At 41.2% G+C, this 23,946-nt stretch overlaps 1 protein-coding gene across 1 annotated transcript; it reads right to left on the reverse strand.

Moving 5' to 3' along the window:
- Positions 1 to 1,980: 1,980 nt before the first annotated feature.
- Positions 1,981 to 23,038, reverse strand: LOC135467543 (solute carrier family 23 member 1-like). Its single transcript, XM_064745314.1, has 16 exons — positions 22,844 to 23,038; positions 22,154 to 22,323; positions 20,618 to 20,841; positions 20,184 to 20,392; positions 19,390 to 19,470; positions 19,044 to 19,186; positions 12,676 to 12,858; positions 11,617 to 11,714; positions 10,649 to 10,743; positions 8,594 to 8,775; positions 8,200 to 8,320; positions 7,189 to 7,345; positions 4,953 to 5,206; positions 4,359 to 4,632; positions 3,454 to 3,549; positions 1,981 to 2,165 (listed from the first exon to the last, which is right to left on the reverse strand). Exons 1-16 carry the CDS (start codon positions 23,036 to 23,038, stop codon positions 1,981 to 1,983), a joined length of 2,667 nt encoding a protein of 888 aa, XP_064601384.1.
- Between the last annotated feature and the right edge of the window lie 908 nt (positions 23,039 to 23,946).

Here is a 23,946-nt window from a genome sequence, read left to right on the forward strand (position 1 = left end):
CTCCCGGTCCACAGAAAATATCAACCCAAACAAAAATGTCTGGTGTGCGAAAGATAAGTCCGTCTGGGGAGAACGGAGTGTTTATTGAATAGCTACATGCAGCGGAACAACAGATTGGACAGGGAAACAATTGCAATGTCACGTCAAGCAATTTTTTTTCATATATTTTTTTTTAAAATCTCAGATCGGCCAAAACAAACCATTACTTGATTTAAAGGCTTTAAACAAATGTGAAATATGCCAACTTCATAGGAAGGTTTTGAACCGCCAATCTACTGCAAGTCTGACTTATACATCAGGGTACAGTAAGGAAAATGACATTAAATAAAGAAATGAACAAAAAGACCGGCTAAAGAAAAATATTTTATGAAAGTTATGTATCAAAATATGCCACGCTTTGAAAATGTTCGTTTGATACAGTGTGGCTATGGCATCGGAATCTTTGACAAGGAAAGGGACGCAACTGTGGAGTAACAGGTTTCGTAGAAATGCTATACCATGCATGCTATTTCGCCCCTATTCGAAGAAAGTTTTAGTCGTTTCTTTTTTTTAATTTTTGTCGTCTAATGTGTGCACTAAGGGATACAAGATTACATCACCTATACCCGAAATTACATCAACCTATAAGTCCCCAAATTGTTTCAAACTCAAATTTTAGTATTTAGCCCTGAAATAGGCAATTACCTTAGTTGATGTGTACTAATGGAACTTAAAAATCAAAATATATTTAATTACTGCTTAAGGCTAAGGCAAACAAGAAGCTAAAAGTTAGACAGATATATCAATTTCAAGACCCTTTGTTGTCGCGGTGGGGATTCTTGTCTTCTGTCTCGTAGTGTCTCACTTCAAGGGTCCTGCATATGGTTTGTACACATCCCGCCTTTTAGCATTTGTTAGATGCTGTGTTATGTTACGATTTCAATCAGAGCATCCAGAATCTCTGGTACCCTGCTTCACAGCTGTGTCTTATTCCGCTTAACACGGAGCTAGGGGATGTATATTCAGCGTGTTGAATTAGATCGCCATATTGGATATATGAACAGTTAATTCAAGATGCAATTGAGATATACATTTTATGATCGACAACTTTTATAGTAGCATGGTACACGATCTGAATCAAGATTTCGCTCATACGCCTAGAACATACCTGTCACTCTTCCCTCAGCGTTGTTGACTGCTTCTCCATGCGTCATTCAGTCCTAATTTCACTCTTTGTGTACTTTCTCAGTCCTTTGGTAGTGTATGTTAAACATCGTTTTGGGAATTGTCATGGCAATTATGTCCTTATTGGTTGACGGATCGTATACGAATGTTTCGACGCATAGATTTAATCCCAGCCTCTGACAGGCGAGATTCTCCCGTCTGTGCTCTCCTCGCAGCCTTAGTGGCTATACGCTCTTTAGGTAATTTTTATATTAATTTTTTTATTTGATTGGTGTTTTACGCCGTACTCAAGAATATTTCACTTATACGACGGCGGCCAGCATTATGGTGGGATAAAACCGGGCAGAGCCCGGGGAAAACCCACGACCATCCGCAGGAGGAAGCCAGCATAAACTGGACTTAAACTCACAGCGACCGCATTGGTGAGAGGCTCCTGGGTCATTACGCTGCGCTAGCGCGCTAACCAACTGAGGCCCGCGTAATTTTTATAGATCATGTACTTGTTTTCCACCAATATGACACACGAGCTAGCCATAAAGATTCAAATCTGTGCCTCACGTATGAAAATTCGTCAGATACATGACAAGGGGCAAGAATTGCACCCCCATTTTCCGACTATCGCCGTTGTGTACGTGAAACGCAATTGATTACGGTGTTAAATAAAAATCAATCAATCCTTACTTCGAGCCTCACTTTCATGTTTTTGTGAAAATCTGCAAAAAAACATAAAGTGGGGCTTTTGCGGATATTATTTTCTTTCCAGCTGGAAATCAGGATCTTTACTCAATACCGAAATCAAATACAAAATACATGGCGTCATTCATTATAGTCTTTATTTTGCTCAGGAGACCTCTGGACAGGCAAGAATGGCAAATATCTAGAAACTTTAAACCTGTTAACTACATTTGTTATCCACATGGGGAGATCATAGACAGTGATGAATCTAGCGGAATCTTCTGACACAGTCTGCCAGGCGTGAAGACCTCGCTCCTCTATCGTACCTGAAAGCAGGAGACAAAGACAAAGCCAAATTATAACGCTATTTCAGTCACATATTTTTATTCATTTAATTAAGATTTCTTATTTAGTCAAGATTGTTATATGTTACTTATTCAGTAACCTATTTAATATACGCCGAACATCAATCAGAGAGAGCATCCTGAGTTCGCCGAAAATGAAAATTTGAAACAAAAATTTATGATAGTAAAACTTATTGTGAGTGAATGACGCTACGGTAACGGCATATTGCCATGCCGACGTGCAATATGAACGCTGCTTATGGCGACGTGGAACGTGAAACACATGCTACACAATCTCTTCAAAGTTAAAAGATAGTCAGACATGAGGGGGAGGGGGCGTGGAGTAGGCCGGTAATAATTTTGTCATTATGACGGTGGTCAGGTTTATGTGTAGCGGAAACCTAAGTATAAAACACCGCCCTTCGCCAGTTATACTTAACAAACCTTCTGACAAACAAATGACCTCAACTGACAAGGACCAGCCAGATGCCACTGGCCGATGTTTGAATAGTCAAAGAATAGTTGAAGAGTCAGTGAGGTTCGCGGATTTACTCTATCATGTATGCACAGCAAACCACTTTCAACGCATCTTTCTTTCCTGTGATGCTCTAAGGACCCAAGGGGTGACATAATGACAGACTTATTTACAGATTAACCAAAGATTAGATCAGAATCTATTCTGCTATATTTGTCAGGGCTCGCTTGCACGAAAGGATCGTGAGTCTAAGTTGATTGTAAATCACTAAGACAACGATCGTGGTCTTAACTTACAACAGACACTCTTGCGAGAAGGGATTGTGTAAGTTTTGATAGTTGTAACGTACAATCCAAAATTACAGTTGGGTCCACACTGTTGTAAATATTTACAATCGCCCCAAAATTACCGTTAAATACAAACACTTTTTGCAGGTAGACTGAATGCAAGTAATTTTCTGCTCGGTTTGACGTGCACTCTAATTATCCCAAACAGATGTTACAAGCTGATGTTAGCTGAGGAATGATTAGAGCTCCTCTCGAAATGAAGGCCATAAAAAAGTTATTGTCTGGTACCTGTTCTGTTTATACAGACCAACATTATATGCGAGTCAAATCTGGCGTATGTTCGAGAACGAAACTCACATTACTTTATACAGTTCCTTTGTGCAAGCGCCGTCAACTGTTTTTGTAGGTAATAGTAAACTCAATTGAAGGGTTTACAAACTATTGCAGCTATGATCTCTTTTGTTCATGCTCTCACCGGAATATTTCACGCAGAGGACTTCATACAAACCTGGAGCAACGTTATCCAGAATTAAGGCAATTACACCGCCTATGAACATCGGTGTTCCTAGGAACACAGTCAGAACTTGATCAAACTGAGCGTTACCTGGGCACAGAAAATTCATAATAACTTCAAAATCGCATCATTATTCACCAGTGATTTGTCATATCAGGTTTGAATTAACTTATCGGCGGTAGTATATACTCTACAATTTGGTGCAGGAAATAAACTGAACTCGATGCATTTTACAGATGTAAGACCTGCACCAGCTTACATACCAAATTACATACAAAACCGTTCACAGTCTGTAAGTCTTCGTACAAGAAAACAAATCCGCATTTTTTATTGTTTTTTTTCTAAGGGCCGGTATATTCTTGAAACTTCCAGTGAAAATCATTACCGAGTTTGGAATCAGTGCAGAATGTCATATCAGTAGAAGTCGTATTGCCAACATCATACATTACAATTAGCAGAAAAATGAAGTAAAAAGGAAAAGAAGACACTTGTTCTATTAAAAATGGCTACACAAGCCTAATTTGCAAACGGAGGTCCAACTGTACGATTTAAGTAGGCCTTCTCTCTGTGTAACAACATATCAATTTGCTCCTCGATCGGACCGCTGGAGAAGAGGACTTTAACATGTTCTCGACAAAATTCGACATGGTGGTCAAGTCATGTGACTAGATAAAACAATTGCAAACTGGCAAGATTTTTCCTATATTCAGTATTTTTACTGCTCAGTTTGACTTCTCTACTTTTCGTAGTTCTGGAGACATAGGAGCTTTAAAGGTGCAAATAATAATAATAACCCTAACATTTCCAATAGGTGTCCCGCCAGGACGGCGAGGTTCCCTAAATTTCGGTGTTTGCAATAGCAATTTATCAGGGGTAGTCAAAAATAATGTGTAAACTACCTGAGTTGATAGCTCTCGGTGATCTGGATATCCATTCTGGTAACAGTAAGCCCAGGAACATGGATATGCCAACAATGATAAGATTACGAGACGAAGACAAATCGACAAACTGAAGGCCAGACAGACCGATGGCTGCCAAGATACCGAAGATGACTGACTGTACGCCGCCGAGTATAGGATGTGGTATGCTGACCAGAACAGCGGCGACTTTCCCGATGATGGACAAGATGATGGTCAACACTCCGGCCACATAAAACACTCGGCGACTTGCCACCTAAAGCAAACAGGAAAAGAAATACCGGTAACCCAAAAGTCTTCTTTTCAACCATACCATTTATGATGCTGAATTAATTTTCTCAAATGATCAAGTTGAACTAAATTTATCAATATAACAGAAATAAATTAAAATCCAGTTATTTTTCTCAACAACTATCTTTCGCTACAGCATGCCATATTGGGTTAGCAAAAACAAGAATAGCTGATATTTGAAATAAAGATTGTTGTGGTATAGCTTCGAGAAATGACAAAAACAAAATCTAACTATTCCATTCATGCTTTCACTGTTACAAACAACAAAATATCACAAGAGCCTACTTTTGTTATACCAATGGCTCCTATGTTTCCACTGTACGAAGTTGTACCATGAGCTGTGCCAAGCAGACCGGAAATCATCGAGCCGAACCCCTCTAAGGCTATCCCGCGGTTTATCGCGTGTTTTGGGGGAGGAGGTACGTAACAAACTTTCGCACATGCGTAGTAATCTCCTATTGATTCCAGCGTGGACGCTATAGTTGCCGCTATCATTCCGATGAACGCTCCTGCGTTGAAGGACGGGGTACCATACTGTCCTGTAACGAATCATCAGACACATGAAGCCCAACAATAGATAGATCGCATCGGACAAACTGCACAATGGGAGATGGACGAATTCATCGCACTAAATAAGAACATCGTTATCAGCAGTGACATTAATCTGTTCGTGTATTACCTAAGTGTTCTATGAACGCACATGTACCTAAAAATCTGATGTATAGGCTACAAATGAAAAGAAATTAATTCGAAAGGGGGGAGCGGTAAACAGATTTGGATTGCCTTACTAAAGGGTGTGTGGAAGGGTTTTTAGAGTTACCCCTTACACACTCTTGCCAAACGTGGAAAGACATTGGCATCTGTTGCAAAATGACAACAATGAACCAGATTACTAAACATATGGACAAAAAGGGAACGAATTGGATAAAGCAGCACAAACTATGAACTATTAAACTATCAAACTATTAAACGTCAAAATCTGAAAGTACTGATTGTGCTCTCTCTATCTGAACAATCACCGTATTTAGCCCAAAATGGATTGGTGCCTTGTTATAGGTGGCCGGTTCTAAAGCTGATAAGTTTATATGTTCGTTTGCCTGATAAGTGTTTTACTCGTACTCAAGAATATTATACTTCTACGACGTCGGGTGGGGCGATGGCAGGGGGGCGGGGGTTGCGGTTAGAACCCGGGGAAGGCCCACGACCAAGAGCTAGACTTGGCCTCACAGCGAGCGCATTGGCGAGTGAGATTGTGAAAGCCGCTTTGACGATTACATCTAGAATGCTGATAAAATGATATGACTTAACTTAGCAATTCCTTATCTTATACAAAACACAGGAGGCAAACAGGAAATTATGCCCAGATGAATGAAATTGTGCATTATAGAATGCTCGTGGGATAATATACGCCTACATTATATGAATCACCCTCGCCACCATTTTGTAGCATAGCAAAAACACAAAAAAATATTTACACTGTGACAAATTACACTGTAATTTTACAGAGAAAAGTCCAGGCAATCTTGTGACCAGTTCTTTTCACTGTAGATTTACAATATGTGCTGTTTAATATTTACATCCAAAATAGTATATTTCCACGTATACCATTGTAAATAATCAAATAACTCCATTGCAAATTAACAAAATCTACATATCTACCAAGAAAACCAGTGTACATTTACAGTGCAGTGCAATGTAAATGGTCAAACCGCTAGAGTTTTACAAACAATGTTGTAAACACACATCGACTAGAAAAAAATTACACCACATCGGTGCAGAATCGCGCTGGAAAATGGTGTAAAATGTTTACAACATGATTTACTGTAAGGATATACAGTGCTTAAGGCTGCAAATTTGCATTCAATTCTTACAGTGTAGCAAGTGCAACGCTAGAATAATGTATACATGCATTAATGAAGCATCCCACATAAAGCTTAAAAAACATACCTTTTCATGTTTTGTAATGCTGCTTAACCGAGATATCGCAGTTCAAAAACTCGAAAGCACCTCCATATTTACACTTTTAACCAATCACGAGAGAGATGTTTCTACACCTGCTTCTACTGAGGCATTGTTTTGATTTTGAGCGTGTATCCCTAGTTAGAATTTCAGATTACAAGTTCATTTATAGAATTATCAAGCATGTCAGAAAAAAATGGCTCCGCTGTTCAGGTCTGCTTTTATTCCTCTTCTGAAACAACTAACCTTATATTATTTGTTGTCTTAATATTTTCTTTTAAGCAGTAAACGTTTACGTTATGCGGGAATTTTGTTGTAATTTTTGGCAAAACTTAGCCTTAGGCCAAGCACCAATCCTTTACATGCTGGCGGGGATCTAAATAACAATTTATCATCGTCTGGATACAATTGATTTTTCTTTCACCTCGTAATATTGTTTAGCAGAGTAGTGCCCCTTTGTTGGAACATGCGCTTTTGTACATATAGCTCTTGCACAGATTTGCCTTCTTTATGGTTGTAAACTTACAAACAGGTATTTATAGGGAGCCTTAGACTCACTCGCCTGGATATGGGAAGTACACCCAGGGTGAAGTCCGCAGGAGTTGTTTTCTAACATCAGTCCTGGCGAAATAGCTAGGGTGAAGTTTATCTGGTGGGAAAACGTTGGTCATTGTGAGAACGTAACACAAAAACCAGACAATCATAACGCTGAGGATTATCTGGAATAACAAGAACAATCCAAGATTTGAGAATAGGCTCGATACGTTCTATTATGACAATCAAAATTAAGATTAGAAATCAGGAAGCAGACCGATGACTCAAATATCGGATGTAATTTACACTCGCCTTATCTTTATTGGAACGAATTTCACAATAGTATAAATATTTGTTTGGCTGACATCTCAGTAATGTTTAAGTACACAACATGAATCACTCAATCATAAATATTTGTTTGGCTGACATCTCAGTAATGTTTAAGTACACAACATGAATCACTCAATCATAAATATTTGTTTGGTTGACATCTCAGTAATGTTTAAGTACACAACATGAATCACTCAATCATAAATATTTGTTTGGTTGACATCTCAGTAATGTTTAAGTACACAACATGAATCACTCAGTCATAAATATTTGTTTGGTTGACATCTCAGTAATGCTTAAGTACACAACATGAATCACTCAATCATAAATATTTGTTTGGTTGACATCTCAGTAATGTTTAAGTACACAACATGAATCACTCAATCATAAATATTTGTTTGGTTGACATCTCAGTAATGTTTAAGTACACAACATGAATCACTCAATCATAAATATTTGTTTGGTTGACATCTCAGTAATGTTTAAGTACACAACATGAATCACTCAATCGTTACACTGCTGTGAGGAATTCTGTTTACAATGAATCTGACATTATCAAGAATATGTGTAACCTACTCAAGTGTTAGCCTCAAAGGTATCGCATGTTCTGACATAAAACTTGTGGATATTTTCATGTTTTTCTTGCCCTTTTAATACCAAACATGTTTCAACCTGGGATATGGTATGCTATATCCAAGTTTCAACCTACCGGAAACACCTTAAATAGCGGGAAACGTGTCATTGTACAGCCTGTCTGTCTGGTGTAGGACGGCAGAGGGACGTGGATCTCCTTCATGAAAATGGTGAATACTATGATCAATCCGATAGTTCTACATGAAAACAAATTAAAAGCATTTTCAGCATGTTTTTCTCAGTTCTTTTTTATGATTTAAACTGATACCATGTTCAACATTTTTTCTCATCACTCGATTTTAGACTCCAAACATTCAGTGCACACCAATCTGAAAATATTCGTAATATGTGTTGGACACTTTGGATTTGCAATTTCTGACTTTGCTTTTTTGTGGGAGAGGGCGGGAACGATGTATTTGTTCAGCCTATTTCGCAGTAATACACAAGACACACATTTGATCAACACTTACAGTATTGTGATACCCCACTGGGTTGGGGCGTATAGAAGGACCACTTTAAACAGGGACAGTCCTATGAGGGATATGGTAGGTACGACTGTGATAGGACCGATGAATCTCATCAGGAAGCCGAGAGTCCCGGTGATGCCGAGCAGGAACTGTAGAAAGGAGGTCACCACCAAACTGCCCTGTAGCTGCAGATATAACGCAACAATGAGAACAAAAATCTTATGTTTCTGTTGGGTATAAAAAATGTCCTAACTTGTTTGCAAGTTCATCGATTTATATCACCTGTACAGACATTGAAGAAAAAGATGCAACAATACCTTCAGTTGACCGGCATACACCCCCAAAACTTTAAGAAGAATCTATGTGCATATTTCAAATCGGTTTGTTCATCAGCAAACTGTCACTCCCAATATAGTTCAAATTGAAGCCTTTTAAGAATATGGAAACTAGTTGTAGTTGCCTGTTTATTTTCAAACATACTCTATTATTTTCAAATTTGCGAGATGTCGTGAGTTGTGATGCCCTACAAACCTGAACCTAACCAGCGTATGTCATATTCAAGCCTGTGACCTCTATGGCCAAAGGTCGATTGGCTGAAGCGGGAGCAAGGCCATGGTCGAACAAGTAAGTGAGTGTCCCCACGCAAGAGTCTGATAACGGTTGGGGAGTTTTAAAAGCATCTGGCTCCACATTCTTTAATATAATCATAATATCTTTAGATGTCAAAGTCCAAGGCGATTATACTTTCATTCATTTATTTCATTGGTGCTTAATACCATTATATATTCAACATTTTTTGATTTATACTCTAACAGACAGTTGTAGTGGAGCAAACCGGGATGCCCCGGCAAATTGTCTCCAGCGTGTGACACAGGTACTACCAAGGGAAGGCAAGTGGTCGCTGGTCAACTTCAAGATCACGTGAAAAAACATCGTCAACGGCATCTTGCCACCAGGCCCCCAAACATTAGGAGCAAGAGTATTGGGCAAAAGCACTAGAGGGTAGGATGGAACGCATGCATGTTTCGTGAACTAGTTGTAAGGATTTAAAGGCAAGCACCTTAGCCGCAGAACGCACTGCAGGGATTATTGAAACTCTAAACATTCCAGAATAAACATTACAAAAAAGGAAGAAACGATCTGTAAAAAAAACAGACAGCGTCAAAGTACAATCTTGTGTTTTGCATTTGAACACATATTAATATTCTACTTGTGCAAACTGATATTTTTGACAAAGCGGGAAAAATTCAATTATTTCAATTTGCTTCGAATTCTCTAACAATATCATATAGTTGTGTTCCGGGAAATTTAAGCATTGTAAAATTTAGAGAGCTGTTTCATCCGGACGTTCAATTGAAAGTGTGAATTGTGTTGAAATACCAAACACTTTCGAACTTGAGAATGAGCTACATGTTGGAGGGCCAGTGTACAATACCAGTTAACGCAATGTGACAGTGATGGTGCAATTATCATGTTTCTATACGGACAATATGTAAAACTGATTACAGCAAACGCCAACATATGGTGTTCTACACAGAGGATATTACATTAAGTAAAATTTGAACAGAATGAATATAACCAGTAGAAACCTTATTTATGTTATTTAAACCTATTCTACCTATTGAGCTTTATTCACGCGATGCGATTTGTCGTCTCGATTCGTCGAATTCGACAAGTGGGATGATGATATGACAAGTCTGTTTTAAAAGCCGCGTTCAGGCGATGCAATTTGTCGAATGCTACAATCGCGAGAAAGAGAGTGTGTCTTACTATCATCCGACTAATCGAATCCGTAGGTTGTGCTGGATAATCGTAAAATCTGAACCTGCCTCAAGCTAAAAACTTGAATTTGCAGATGTGGAGAACAGGTATATTAATAAAATATTTTTTCCATTTTCTCTCTATTATTAACACAGTATTGAGAAAAATAGAATTTACAAGATTCTGAATTTTACTGTCCACCGCATTCAAATATAGACATATATGTTATATGTAGGTGCAGGAAGAAATACTGAATAAAGTAAATACAAACATCAAAAATCAAAACTGTTCGCTCACTTGTCGGAGTTTCCACAACATTGCTGTCTCGTGAACTGTATCATCGGACATTTCATTTGACGATACATTATGAAAAGATGAATTAAAACCTGAAACTAAACAAGAAAAATCTTTCAACAGTGAGGTAAATTAGTAAGTGTTTCGAGGTAAACATGGAATAAAGTAGATAAACATTTTTGAGACACGACCATCCATGTGCGGCAAATTGATACCTACTGACATGTTCAAATTTAGAACAGCTTAGCGCCTAAATCCTATTACAAGTACAGGTTTAAGGCCTCACGTTTTATCTGGAGCTACATTTTCCGAAGAATAACTGCATATTGGTGCTCGAATCGACTCGTCGACATTATTCAAGTGGAGATGATTTATTTATTTATTTGATTGGTGTTTTATGCCAAACTCAATAATATATCACTTATTTGACAAATGATTATTCTAGTCGAGGTACACGAATGATTAACTTGGTTCCTCATTTATAATCACTAAAAATGGATTAGAAAATGAATTTTAAGTTGACAGAATTGACAGGAAATATATATTAATAATCAAAACCATCAAATATTAAACAACATGGGAAATGGTTACATCTAATGTATGTTACAATCAACAAAAAATCTTATTTGGAAGGGCACTCTAAAAGCGTGGGAAACCCACGACCATCCAAAAGTTTCTGGAAGACCTTCCCGTACGGTCGGATGGAAAGTCAGCATGTGAGCCACACTTGAACTTACAGCGACCGCATTGGGGAGACGCTCCTGGGCCATTGCGCCGCGCTGGCATGCTAATCACCTTGACCAAAGATGCCCCACAAGTGGAATGAAAACAGAGCAAATCTATTTGAGAATTTTTGTCGAGGGCTATACAATCGCACGAAACAGTGCATGTTCTATTTTCATTTGTCTGAAATGTAATCACATCGTGTGAATACGGCTTAAGCGGAATACAAGTGGACATTGCGCACTTACCCGGACTCCTCACCACGGCGCACTGCCAGCTGGGAACAGATCTCAGCGCCAGCAAAGGCAGGAGGAAACTGTTAGAGGCACCCTGGAATATTGGCAGTCTGAAGCCAGAGAAAGAACAACACATTACTCCTTACAAAGAGATCGGAATGAGCTTCTGAAAATCCCAGTTACACCACTGGCGTTGTCTAATACTGTGAATTCATTTTAACTTTATAAAAATAGTCGATGCCAGTTAGTTCTCAGGGACATAATCAGAGGTGTGCGTTTTTCGTTATTCAAATGACTTTTATTATTTGTTGATCTCACCGGAGTTTGATGCTGATTAAAGAATACATCGGAATCAACAATGTGTACAGGGAACTGTTTGAAGCTGCCTGGAATAACCGTACATCACATGTATTTATAACCCCTTCCCTCAATGTGGTCCCAGCATCACCCCACTGTCGTCCATACAAAGCCACAAATGCCACATGCATATTGTACAAAATCAACACCCAGGGCCCGTGCTGCGAAGCAGTCGCGAACTGCACAATTTGCATGGCATCATACAGTGAAGAGATACGTAACCTTGGTAATGCTCTTCATGCTGCCTTCACTCCAAAAATTAATCTGTTAATGCTAACAGAAAGTTTGTTGTCTGAGTGATGCTAGAATGTACTCTAACACATTCTATTAGACTATTAGACTACCATCTTGTTAGTGTTAACATTTGATCTCCATCGTCAGCCAATCAATGTCGACCTGCAGGTTTAACTGTGTTTCTGTGTATTTCTCAAAAGTAGGCCTAGGTATATCATACCAATCCGACACCTCTGACACATTCACATTAACTGAATCTGGTGATTTGCGAGATCGGAATTATTTAATAAACTGGGCCAATCAAATTCGCCAGTGAAGCTATTTTTTCTCTATCGTATTCCCGTTTATATACCCGTACGAGGGAACGATTTTATTTTCAAACATTATTTATTTTATACATAGATTACAAGTAAACTGCAATTGTACATGGAACGCGACATTGCTAAAAGTGGAGTAACCTTATGAGGGTATAGACATTACCTGACGCCTATTGCTGACTGCAAGATGGTGCACAACCCACACATGAATAGCGTGGAGGAAAAGATGGTAGAGCGGATGTTGTCAGACACGCGTGCGCAAATCACCTCAGCGAGGGTCATGGACAATGAAAGAGCCCCAGCCAGAGCCATCAGCAGTTGCTGGAATGACAGAGCAGAAAAACGTCTATTCCTTCACATCATCGTTGTTTCATTTACGACAAGCGAATGAATGGGCCAAATCCGCTTACCTGTCTGTACATGTGTTTATATGGCGATGACTGGCATTTCGGTTATTCCTGACTATATATTCACTTTGACGATGGGAAAATCTGCATTGGTATTAATAAATTGATGAGATATGGAAGAAAGTTTACAGTTTATAGTTTTCAAAACTATAGCACAGGTTGAGATTAAGGACAGATAAACAAGTGCAGATAACCCCTTGCATGACCAGAATAAAGACCGTGCAGACTTCAGTAAGACATCCAGTGTAGAGCCAGATACTGAAAAGGGCTCTATTATCGATATGCACATCCCCAGGGTAGAAAAAAATAAGCAAACTATTTTCTCTCATCGGCTAAATACCCATCATTTATGAAATAGATGGTTGTGAAAAATATTTCTATGTAAAATTAAGTGGTTTATTTAATTATTACCATAATCTACCGAAGCACCTACTGAACCATTCACTGCCAGATTCTCAAAAAGAATGTACTCGAACCCAGTGGACTCTTTTATGATTATGTATACTAGAACTTCTCTAGTCGTGAATCCTGCGCATCTCTCCAGCAAAAAGAACTAAACTATTCCTGATTTTGGTGGACTGCTTATGAATAATAAATAATAGTACATGAGTTAAAAGCTATTCCCACATATAGAGGAATTAACATAGAGGGATATTTAGTTTGATTTATTTATTTATTTATTTATTTGGTGATTTACGCTGTACTCAATGATATTTCACTTATACTCGAACAGTTCACAATAAAACCCAAACCGAGGTAAAGTGACAAGAATCTAGACTTGAACGCTTACGTGTGGCTATCTGTCACACTCTTGCCGATGCTCCGGTTTTATTTGCTATGCTGTAGTCTTGTACTATTTTTGCGTATGCATAAATTTATGCATATGTCACTGTGGGTTTGACCATATGAGAAAATATGTTTATACCAATGATCAACCTCGGTACAAAGCTTAGAAAAAAGTTTTATGATTCTAGTATTTGACACTTACACATCACATGCAGATCATAACGGGCATTCCAAGTCGGTAACAGCGAGACCCATCACCAGAACACCTTAAAAGCACCAGGTCCCAAAGGAAGAAATGAGGATAATACATAAACAGCAAACAAATCTGGTAACATTTAAGAGAGAATCAGAAGGATAGTTTCAACTCTGACATTTCGCCTTGAAGCATTTGTTGGATCCTGAGGCTTTTGTGACGATTTCAATTAATGTAGAAGGTTATTACTGCAAAGACCAGTGTGTCCAGGATATGCCACTAAACACATTCACTACACGTTACTTAAAGGAGAAGAAAGCTAAAAATTTCGACATTATAGGCTGAAAAAGGCACATTTTTTTCTATCTGGTAGTGCCTGCTGCATAATTTTGCGATTTTTCCTCGCCATACACATAAAGCCTGAAAACGGCAAAGCTGGCATAAATCGCTGAGTCCATGACGTCCTCCATCTTAACACCCTGTAATTTATGCTGGGGGTGTGTTGCCTCTCAGCCAAAAGTCGTTAACACTCCCGCCTTGTTCGTGTAAACTCGAAACCTACGTCCAACATTCCGGTGTCCCGATCGTCAAGCGGAAAACGAACTATACTGTTCGCTACCTTCTGGGAAGAAGATTTCTACCGCAAATGTACACTGCACTTCGGCGGTTTCCGACAGCAATTCTTCTCCTAACACAGAGGACTTCAGAACTAGCTCTTTGGCAAAATGGAGTCACCCACAGCGGATTTTGGCGCTGATTCTATTTATAATTTATCAACTTGAGGTACATATTAGAATTTTTTATCGCATGCACCTGCGAGAAAAGGCATACTCTTTTCAGTGGTATTTGTTTGATATTTAAGTTTTCTTCTCCTTTAAATTGTTCAACGAATACTCTTCTAAGTAAATATAAACAGAGTCTATATGCATGGTGTTGGATAAGATCTGCACGTTGGACGTATGGGCAGTTGCCATCAAAACGCAATCGAGATATACTAGTAGCCAATGAATGAGAGGCAATATACTCAATATATAAATAAATGATGTGCTTAGAGCGTTCTTTCTGGCATGTGTAGAAACTATTCTGGGACTGCTTTTCCTTAAATCCGTGTTAATGTCCTACTTTATACGCTTTATATTGTGTTGAACTTTGTTTTGCACCCACCATAATTGACTTGGAACGTCCACTATGGTTGACGATCGGTCTACGACTGTCTGTTTCGACGCCTATAATCTGGTCTGGACCTCAGTAGCCAATGGGAGTAGGTCACAGGGGTTTCATGGAACCTGTGATTTTTTGCAAGCCAGTAACAATAAAGGAAATCACCATGTCAATGATCACCGTCAGCAAAGTAGAAAGTGTCAGTGTCTGTCTGTAGGTCTGTTATACACTGAATTCCGTTCAAGTGTAACAAATCATGTAATGGATAACAACCCAGAATGTCTGATTCCATTTGATATGATTGTTGTTTAACGCCATACTTAAGAATTGTCGGGGCCTCCGTGGCTCACTTGGTTGGCGCGCTAGCACAGCGTAATGACCCAGAAGCCTCTCACCATTGCGTTCGCTGTGAGTTCAAGTCCAGTTCATGCTGGCTTCCTCTCCGACCGTACGCGCGAAAGTCTGCCAGCAACCTGCGGATGGTCATGGGTTTCCCCAGGGCGCTGCCTGGTTTCCATCCACCAAAATGTTGGCCGTCGTATAAGTGAAATATTCTTGAGTACAGCATAAAACATCAATCAAATAAGTAAATAAATAAATAAGAATTGTCACTTATACGATGGCGGTCAATATTATGAGTGAATGAACCGAGGTGGCCGGGCTAAAGTAATAACGTGTGGCAAGTTACTGACGATCTTTATCTCATGTGATGTACAGATATATACACAGTGACACTGGTGGACGACAAGTGGTGTTCCACTGGCAAATGGTCACACAAGTTTTCAGGGTGTTCATTTTGTTTTGAAGTAGCAGGCTGCTGCCCAAAAGTATGCGGATGTTTGATGATCCATCATTGGTTGGGGGTACAGAACCTCTTGGAGTCTAGATGTTCTTTTTGTTACACTGAAAAATGGTCACAGAAGTTTTATTACACTGGCAAATAGCCACACAAGTTTTGTCACACTGACAAATTGCCACACAAGTTTTGTCACACTGGCAAATAGCCACACAAGTTTTGTCACACTGGCAAATATCCACACAAGCTTTGTCACACTGACAAATGGCCACACAAGTTTTATCACACTGGCAAATAGCCACACAAGTTCTGTCACACAGACAAATGGCCACACAAGTTTTGTCACACTGACAAATAGCCACACAAGTTCTGTCACACAGACAAATGGCCACACAAGTTTTGTCACCCTGGCAAATGGCCACACAAAGTTGTGACACGGGCAAATCGCCACACAAGTTTTGACAACTGCTAATTGTTAGCAAGGACCAAACGTTTTCACATTCTAAATTACAAGGCAGCCATTCTTGCGCCAAGAGCAATCGCTCAAGGTAGTCTCATTTTTGATTAGACGCAATGTGCATTTGTTTAAAAAACATAGTCAAGAGTAATCTCGTTGACAGAGGGATATCCTATTGTGGGCTCACGCGCCTGGCAGGGTCTCTCTGAATGATTTTATGCAATGAAGCGGAGATTAACTCATACAACAGGACTAAAAGCATTCATATTAACAGAACTTATCATTTAGCCAATGTGCATACATACGATATATAAAGGATGACGGATTCTGTCGAATTAGGCGGATTATTTCGTTGATCAGGTGCAGGATTACGCGGGTTCCAATGTATACACCTGTTTGTCGTTTTTCACTTTATAACTTCAAAAGTATAGACTTTCTTAGGATGTTAATTATATATAATGGAATCATGTACATATCCATCAAGTGCTTGAGTAAAATTAGCTGGATGAACATATGTGAACATGAATCAAGGAGTGTATCACTGCAATATATACATATATAACATTGGTATGCACAAAGGATTCAATATTATAAAAGTAAAATGAGTGAAAAGAGGCTGTGAGGCAATTGACCTCTCTCAGAATAGTCGGTAGAGGTCATTCAGTTTACTTGTGTGGGTTACAATCTTACTGAATTTCACAAAAATAGCTTTCACAACCATCCATTTCATAAATGGTAAATATTTAAGTGATAGAAAAACTAGTTTGGCGTAATTCTGCATCGGGGGTATGTCGAAATGTCTGGTCCCTGCCTCTACAGTCATTGTTTGCAATCGTTTTATACACGTCGCTCAATTACAGTCAATTGAATCTAAAATAGACTTAACAAATACCAAATGGGCAATTAGCAGTTACTTGTACATGCCTAGATGACTGATCAGAGAAAATGTTTTGCCAACCAAATGTAATCTAATGCCGGGTATAAACACTCGCGGACGCTTGGCTCGAATTACAAATATCAGGAAAGTGGGTCTCAGCGCATTAATAAGCAGTCCTATCCGACACAGCTGTCTGACACGACTATGTAAATGCACTCCGGCCGGAATTTCTATCCCACGAAGTAGCCCCATCCGACAAAGTAGTTCAGCCTGAATAGGTATCCCAATTGGACAAAGCAATCCGACCCGACTAAGTCGTATCGATAGTCGGACATAATTGAGTAGTCAAAGATGTATGATGCATGAGATAGCAGGATATTTATTTATTTGACTGGAATTTTACGCCGTACTCAAGAATATTTCGCTTATGCGACGGCGATCAGCATTATGGTATGATGAAAACGGGCTGTAAATGTAACAGCACGCTAACCACTAGGCCACTAGGTTATCATGGTGAACGTTCAATGGCCGTTCACCTTCCTGGGTTGAGTCATTGCATTTCTCAGAAGGAAATGTCAAGACAAATGATTTGTCTCGTGAAACAAGAAAGGTAAATGTACGGCTTAATGTCTAACCATAAGCCGCAAGGCCACTCCATCACGACGAGTCGCGTTGTGTGGAATTATTCCATAAGTATGCTCGGGTTTTTTTACATCGTATGTAACTATTTTTCAGTCATTTCTTTGGGCAGGGCAATTCCATGCCGTGACATAATAGATAAGCGTCCCAAAGAGTAAAAACATTCTAGCTCACTTTGTCGGGGTACAAGACACAGTTATTCAATTGCCCAACACAACAGGATTCTACCAGATCACGAATCTCTGAGAAAATCTATAAATGAACATCTGTAAAATAAAAAAAAATAAAAAAGAAACCCAATGTAGGCTTAAAGAACGCTCCGGGATACGGTAAGACAGTACCATATAAACTCTTATCGTCGTCAATATATAAGTGCTATGGTATGAAAGATATGAAAGAGAAATGAATAAGGCGTCTTGAACTGAGTAAGTAGTATACACCGTCGCTTTCGCCGCGCATTGGGGTGGCGTTAAAGAGATGGCGTCGTTTCGTTGAGCGCGGACTGAACGCTACGTGGGGTGAATAGATCGGTGAACCAAATCGGCTTGTAGATTATCGAGTGACGGGTCCATCGCGCCAAAACGGACCAATGGTTGACGTGTATATTCCAGTCCGAATTTCGTTGGAACCGCGTTGGTGAATAGTCCAAGTGGTCGGCTTGCAGAGTTTGGTGTTGAGTTGTTGCGCCCCAAAACAGGCCAGTGGTTGGGTTGAATTTTTCCGCTCCGATTTCGTTGATGTTCGCGTCGCATCCGTCATTGAGCGGTGGGCGCCACTGACCAATGAGAGCGTGTGAGCGAAAAGACGGGTTGTAAAGTTGGGTTGAACAGCGCCAAAAGTGACCAGTGGGCAACAAGCAGACCAAGAAACATAAGTGCTGAGGAAAAATTTGCCAATCGACGTGGCAAGCTACGGCTAGACCTGCCTACTCGACGCCAGACCACGTTCGCAAAGACGCTTTTTGAATAGACGCCGCCACTATGTTGAAACGTTCCGCTTTCGCCAACACTGTTATGCCAGAGCCTGCCGAGAAGAAGAAGGCGTTAACATGCCTGGAGACCGTGGACAAACTTCAGCGAACTCGACAACACCGGGGTTCGAATCCTACAAAAATACGCTGTCTGGGGAAGGCCAACTCGGTCGCGCATTCCGCCAGACCAAACCTATATCTACCCTGGCACACACGCAAGATAGACACGAGACCATGCCTCGCACCGGCCGCCAGCATCCTCGACAGCAGCAGTGGCGGCGGCGGAGGAGGCGAGGTCAGAGCACTCTCGCAGGCAGCGCCCTTGACTCTCTATGCGTTGTACTATGAGCCCGACAGCCCAGCGGCTTACAGCGGGGTCCAGCCCTTGCTGAACTCAGCCCGTCAACAGGGTTCAAAGGGTTCAAAGTGAGTCGGGCCCGCGTGTCGGCTTTGCTGGCCCAACAGAACACGTACACTCTCCACCAGTCCACTCAACGGCGCTACATTCGTAACCGGGTCGTGGTTGGGGGTATAGACAGCCAATGACAGGCCGAACTGGTTGACATGGGACAACAACCATAACCTACTTACCTGCATCAACGTTCTCTCATGTACGCTTGGGTCGGCCTCTACGCACCAAAGTTTTCTAGGTGGGCGTGTATAAACCTCGTTCTATGAAAACAATGAGATGACACTCGCATACAGTGTGTTTGACTTGTATTTATTTTGCCTTCACGGCAAGATATAAGGTCATGGTATAACAGTCGGTGGCAGTCAAGTAAAATGTCCAGGTAAGTGGTGCTTACACCGTCCGGTAGTACCTTACGCTTCCCGTCAAAATCAGTCAAAGCGTCTTTGTGCTGCGTGTAGGAATATATGCTGTTTCCCCGCATACGGATACCTCGGTTGACTCTACTCGTGCTTTGAACACGGAGAGGTATACGTCCTTGTTCATACCCCGAGCACTAACGCCTTTGCAGGAGAATTTGTCTTTGTTATTCGACTCCCCGCTGTAATAATAGTATGTCTTTCAGCAGAAGGTGATGATAGCATCGCCGGTCCTCTCGACCTTGAAGAGCCCCGAAGTCTCTGTAGTCGCGTCAGGACAACCGCTTGTCCCGCTCCGCTTCGTATGCTGTCGTAAGCTGTGGCTTGACCAAGGATTCCCAGTCCGGGTCAGACCAGAGAATGTATGCCGAGTCAGTCAGACCTTTTAAAGAACCCAGCCATGAAATCGTAGTAGAACTCCAACATTCGGAGATTGGCATACTGGTACACCATATACCCTATTAGTAACGGTAGGTTATAACGAATTGTCTTCTTGCTGCTGATAACTTCGAAGGTGTCGTCATCGATCTGGTCGATGGTATGGCACCGTAGCTCACCTTGGCGTGGGTGATTCTGGTGATACCCATGGTAGTGGTAATAGCAGCCGTGGAACTGGAAGACGGTGGGACGGCCGTCGATGTGGGCAACCCGTCTACCGTGAGTTGACTATCACCGATACGTTTCTCCGTGTGGTTGAGCCGGTGGCGGATGGGTACCCCAAGCTGGTGCGACTGCCAGTGTAGCCATTTTTCGGCCAGACGAGTCGCTGTGCCGGAGGGTAAAGAACTTCTCAAAGTCGTAATAAGCTCGGTATTGGAAATTCCGTCCTCGCCTTCCCAGAGGTACCCATGTCCGCAGCTCCTCGAAAATAGTGGTTTGGTTGTGGAATAAACGAATACTTGCGACGAACGGCGTTGGTACACGTCCGACCGTGCCTTACGAAACACTTATGGCACGGGGGTTGGAATGGGTCGGGCTGGAAGCCGCTCACTCGAATCTTCCAATTTTTCTTCTTCTTCCACTCGTCCTTCTCTGGACTTGCTACGACCCCGCTGCTCGAGCTGCCTTCGTTCCGTGGTGCGGGTGTGACCGGGGGCGGTGTTGGGGGTGTCGTCGCTGTTGTTGCTGCTGCGGGGAGGCAGTGTGTCTGCTGGTAAGACTGGTGAAGTCGGGGCTGGAGTGCTGGTTGTTGTCGTCGCTGCTGCTTCAGCGTGTCTAAGTAATAAAGAAGAATACCCATAGTGCACACACGGTATAAAAATAAAACAAAAAAGTCCTGCCTTTTTCACAGCGCGGACCCAACGACGCGTAGACTGGTAGATGGACGAACTAAGTGGCTTGGAGATTGTCGGGTGACGGGTCCGTGTCGCCAAAACGAACCAAAAGTCGATGCGTATGATCACGCGCAAATGACGTTGATATGAAATAATATGATTTACGTCATATGCTATACGATATGATATGATATGCTATGATACAGCATACCACAGTGAAGTACAGTGAAGTGCAGCGTAGCGCAGTGTGGCTCAGTGTAGTGTAGTACATAGTGTAGCCTAGAGTTGTGCAGTCTGTGATGTTATATAGTACAGATTGTTATGCAGTTTTGTCTGCTATTCAGTATACTGCACGGTACAGTATAGAATAACTATAGAACAAAATAGTATAGTATACTGTATAGTATAGTATACTGGTTGTTATTTCCTACAGCACACTTCCATGTTTTAAAAGATAGTGACCAAGAGAGATAATGCCTGGAGATAACAGAACATGGCTTGGTGCATGGAGTTATATATTGTGTATGCACTTTTTGTGGACCTCTCCTACATATTATTTGTGAATGCCCTCTATATACATAGAGTGCGAGTAACAAATGAGACTAATGTATAATGTAGCATTTTTACCTCCACCAAACGTAAAGTTGATCAGCGATGGCATTATTGAGATGTATGTCGTGTAGGAACCAAATGCCTCGTGTATATGACAAATGGTGTCCATACTGGTACATATGTATATAGTACGAGAACTCTAGTGAATCCTAGGTGGTGCTTTAACCTGAGAATTTTCTGTAGCGTCGAAATAATGTCTACATGCCTAGAAAGATAAGTACTATTTATTTGCTCGTTATTTTTTCATTGCAGAGTTTTCTCCCTTGACCAATGGCAAGGACAAATAACTCAGTAAGTAGCTTTTCGCACATTTATCAATAATTCATCATTCACTTCATCAAGATATTTATTATTTCTTATTTTCTGATGCCCCATGCTGCAATCAGAATTTCTCATTTCTAATTTTAGTATTCCCTCGTACTTTGCTATCACTGGACGCTTCCATTTCGATTGTCATGATAAACACTATATTACCACCTTTGTGTACCCTATGTGAGGATTAAAGAGCTAACGGTATTTCCGAACGGGCAAACGAGGCTATAAGTATCGGTCGGTAGCCGTTGGAAAATTGGTGCTTGCAGATATTGGTAAAAACTTTTATGCCGGTATCGTACATAGAACATTCACAACAAACTGCTCACTTTACACATGGGTAGGTTCGTTCTTTTGCCCGTGCGTCTGTTGGTGCCGGACCAAGTTCGCTCGTCGGGTAAACAACCTGGCGCACGTGTAGCTCGTGAGCTTCACTGCCACTCCCCGCAGGGCATGGGTTCGCTGATGCCTGAGCCAGGCGTGCCGTCCAGAGAATGTCCTGGCGCAGACTTGGCAAGCGAACTCACCCCTCTCCCAGGACTTCCCGTGTTCTCGACGTTCATGCCGCAGTAAATCCGCTCTCACCGATTGGTCAGTTTGGGTGCGATGGAGCTGTCCAACCTAACTTTACAAACCGACGTTCGCGCACGCGTTGGTCATTGGTCCGCCCCATCCGCCTTCGATTGGCGAACGCGGCGCGGTCCGCTTTGGCGGGCAACAGCTCAACACTAAACCCTACAAGCCGACCAAACCCACTCGTTTCACCTGTCTCTTCAACCCGGCATAGAACGTGGACTCAACGACACCACGTCACCTCAATAACGCCATTTCAATGCGCGGCGAAAGCGACGGTGTATACTACTTGCGTAATGTGGTAAACACTTCTAATCGTAACACATATTACTGTCGCTCGTATGCAGCTTACTGTGGAAAAAAGTGCTCTTTGTATATTCAATACTTTCCGTTTATCACGAACAAAACCTTTTAACGTGTTACCTGTACCAAATATTTAAACTCACCTGAAGCCCAAGAATGACACAGAGGTAAATGGGTGGTGCATGCTGTATACCGTAAATTAAATCACTTTTCCTGTTTCTGGCTCTGGACCGATCTTCAATGGGTATAGCTTCGTTAGGTCCTTGCAATGCTGTCGTGGCGTTCTCCTTGTCCTCCGCATCATTGGTAGCCTCGGTAAGATGTTCGGGATTCACCATCTTTCTGTCTTCGTGGTACGCCGAGTGTCTGGAGGTCCCTCGAACGGATAACTCCGGCACATAGAACACGTAAGGAGAGTACTCTTGGTAGATCGCGGAACTGGTGACCTCTTTCTAGCACAAGGTCACGTGGCTCACTCTTAAAAGTTCTTCGCTAGGTTTGAAGAAGAAAACTGAACAAGTGAATATCACTGGGCATGTACTTTAAAAAGTTACAACGTGGGAAACCGGATCTCGGATGAAAGTGACAGCCTACTATAGTGGTGATGGGACTAATGACTTGCAAATACGAGACTATATGGTGATGGGAACTAATCTGCTATAAGAGGAGACGTTGGTAAAAGTTGCACTACCGGTATAGTGGTTATCGTTTTTAGTTCAAAAGGGTAGCCGTGGATAGGAATGGGAATACAGTATCTTTTGAAGTTGAAAATATACAATTCTCCCCTAACGCGTCGATGTTAGTGGCCGCAGAATCATATTTTTGGCTGGATTCCTTCAAAAAACTACAACGCCTGTATCCACAGCTGTCACTGGTAGTTGTGTATTGTATTTGAGCACTTACCACACAGAAATTCCCACCGATAATCTCTCATAGGTTATTAGGGTTATCTCATTTTTCTGAAAGTTTTTTTCACACTCTTTGCTGTATCCCAGGCTCTTCAGCATAGCTAACATAAAAGTTCATTTTAAGCATTGTACCGGACTAAATTACAACTTTCCTGCGTCAGCAAACCAGAGTAAAATATATACGACACATTCAAAAACGCATGGGAAGGCGACAGTGGATGAGAATGCTTAGAGCGGTTTTGAGATGCATGGAGTGAGAAATGGCTAGTTCATTTTTAGTTTAACTAAATGGCGATGGGAATTATAGAATGGGAAATAGAACGGTGGGAGAGAGGGCT

Source organism: Liolophura sinensis, chromosome 6 (assembly GCF_032854445.1).
Source record: "Liolophura sinensis isolate JHLJ2023 chromosome 6, CUHK_Ljap_v2, whole genome shotgun sequence".
Classification (NCBI taxonomy): Eukaryota; Metazoa; Mollusca; class Polyplacophora; order Chitonida; family Chitonidae; genus Liolophura; species Liolophura sinensis.

Excerpts from the sequence above, each read along its gene's own strand:
- LOC135467543 (XM_064745314.1), bottom strand. The coding sequence starts at position 23,038 with ATGGTGAATCCCGAACATCTTACCGAGGCTACCAATGATGCGGAGGAC. Across the intron at positions 12,859-19,043 it reads GTCGAGGATGCTGGCGGCCG|ACGTTTTTCTGCTCTGTCAT; the intron begins GTGCGAGGCATG and ends GTGAAGGAATAG. Across the intron at positions 7,346-8,199 it reads CGCTATTTAAGGTGTTTCCG|ATAATCCTCAGCGTTATGAT; the intron begins GTAGGTTGAAAC and ends TTGTTATTCCAG.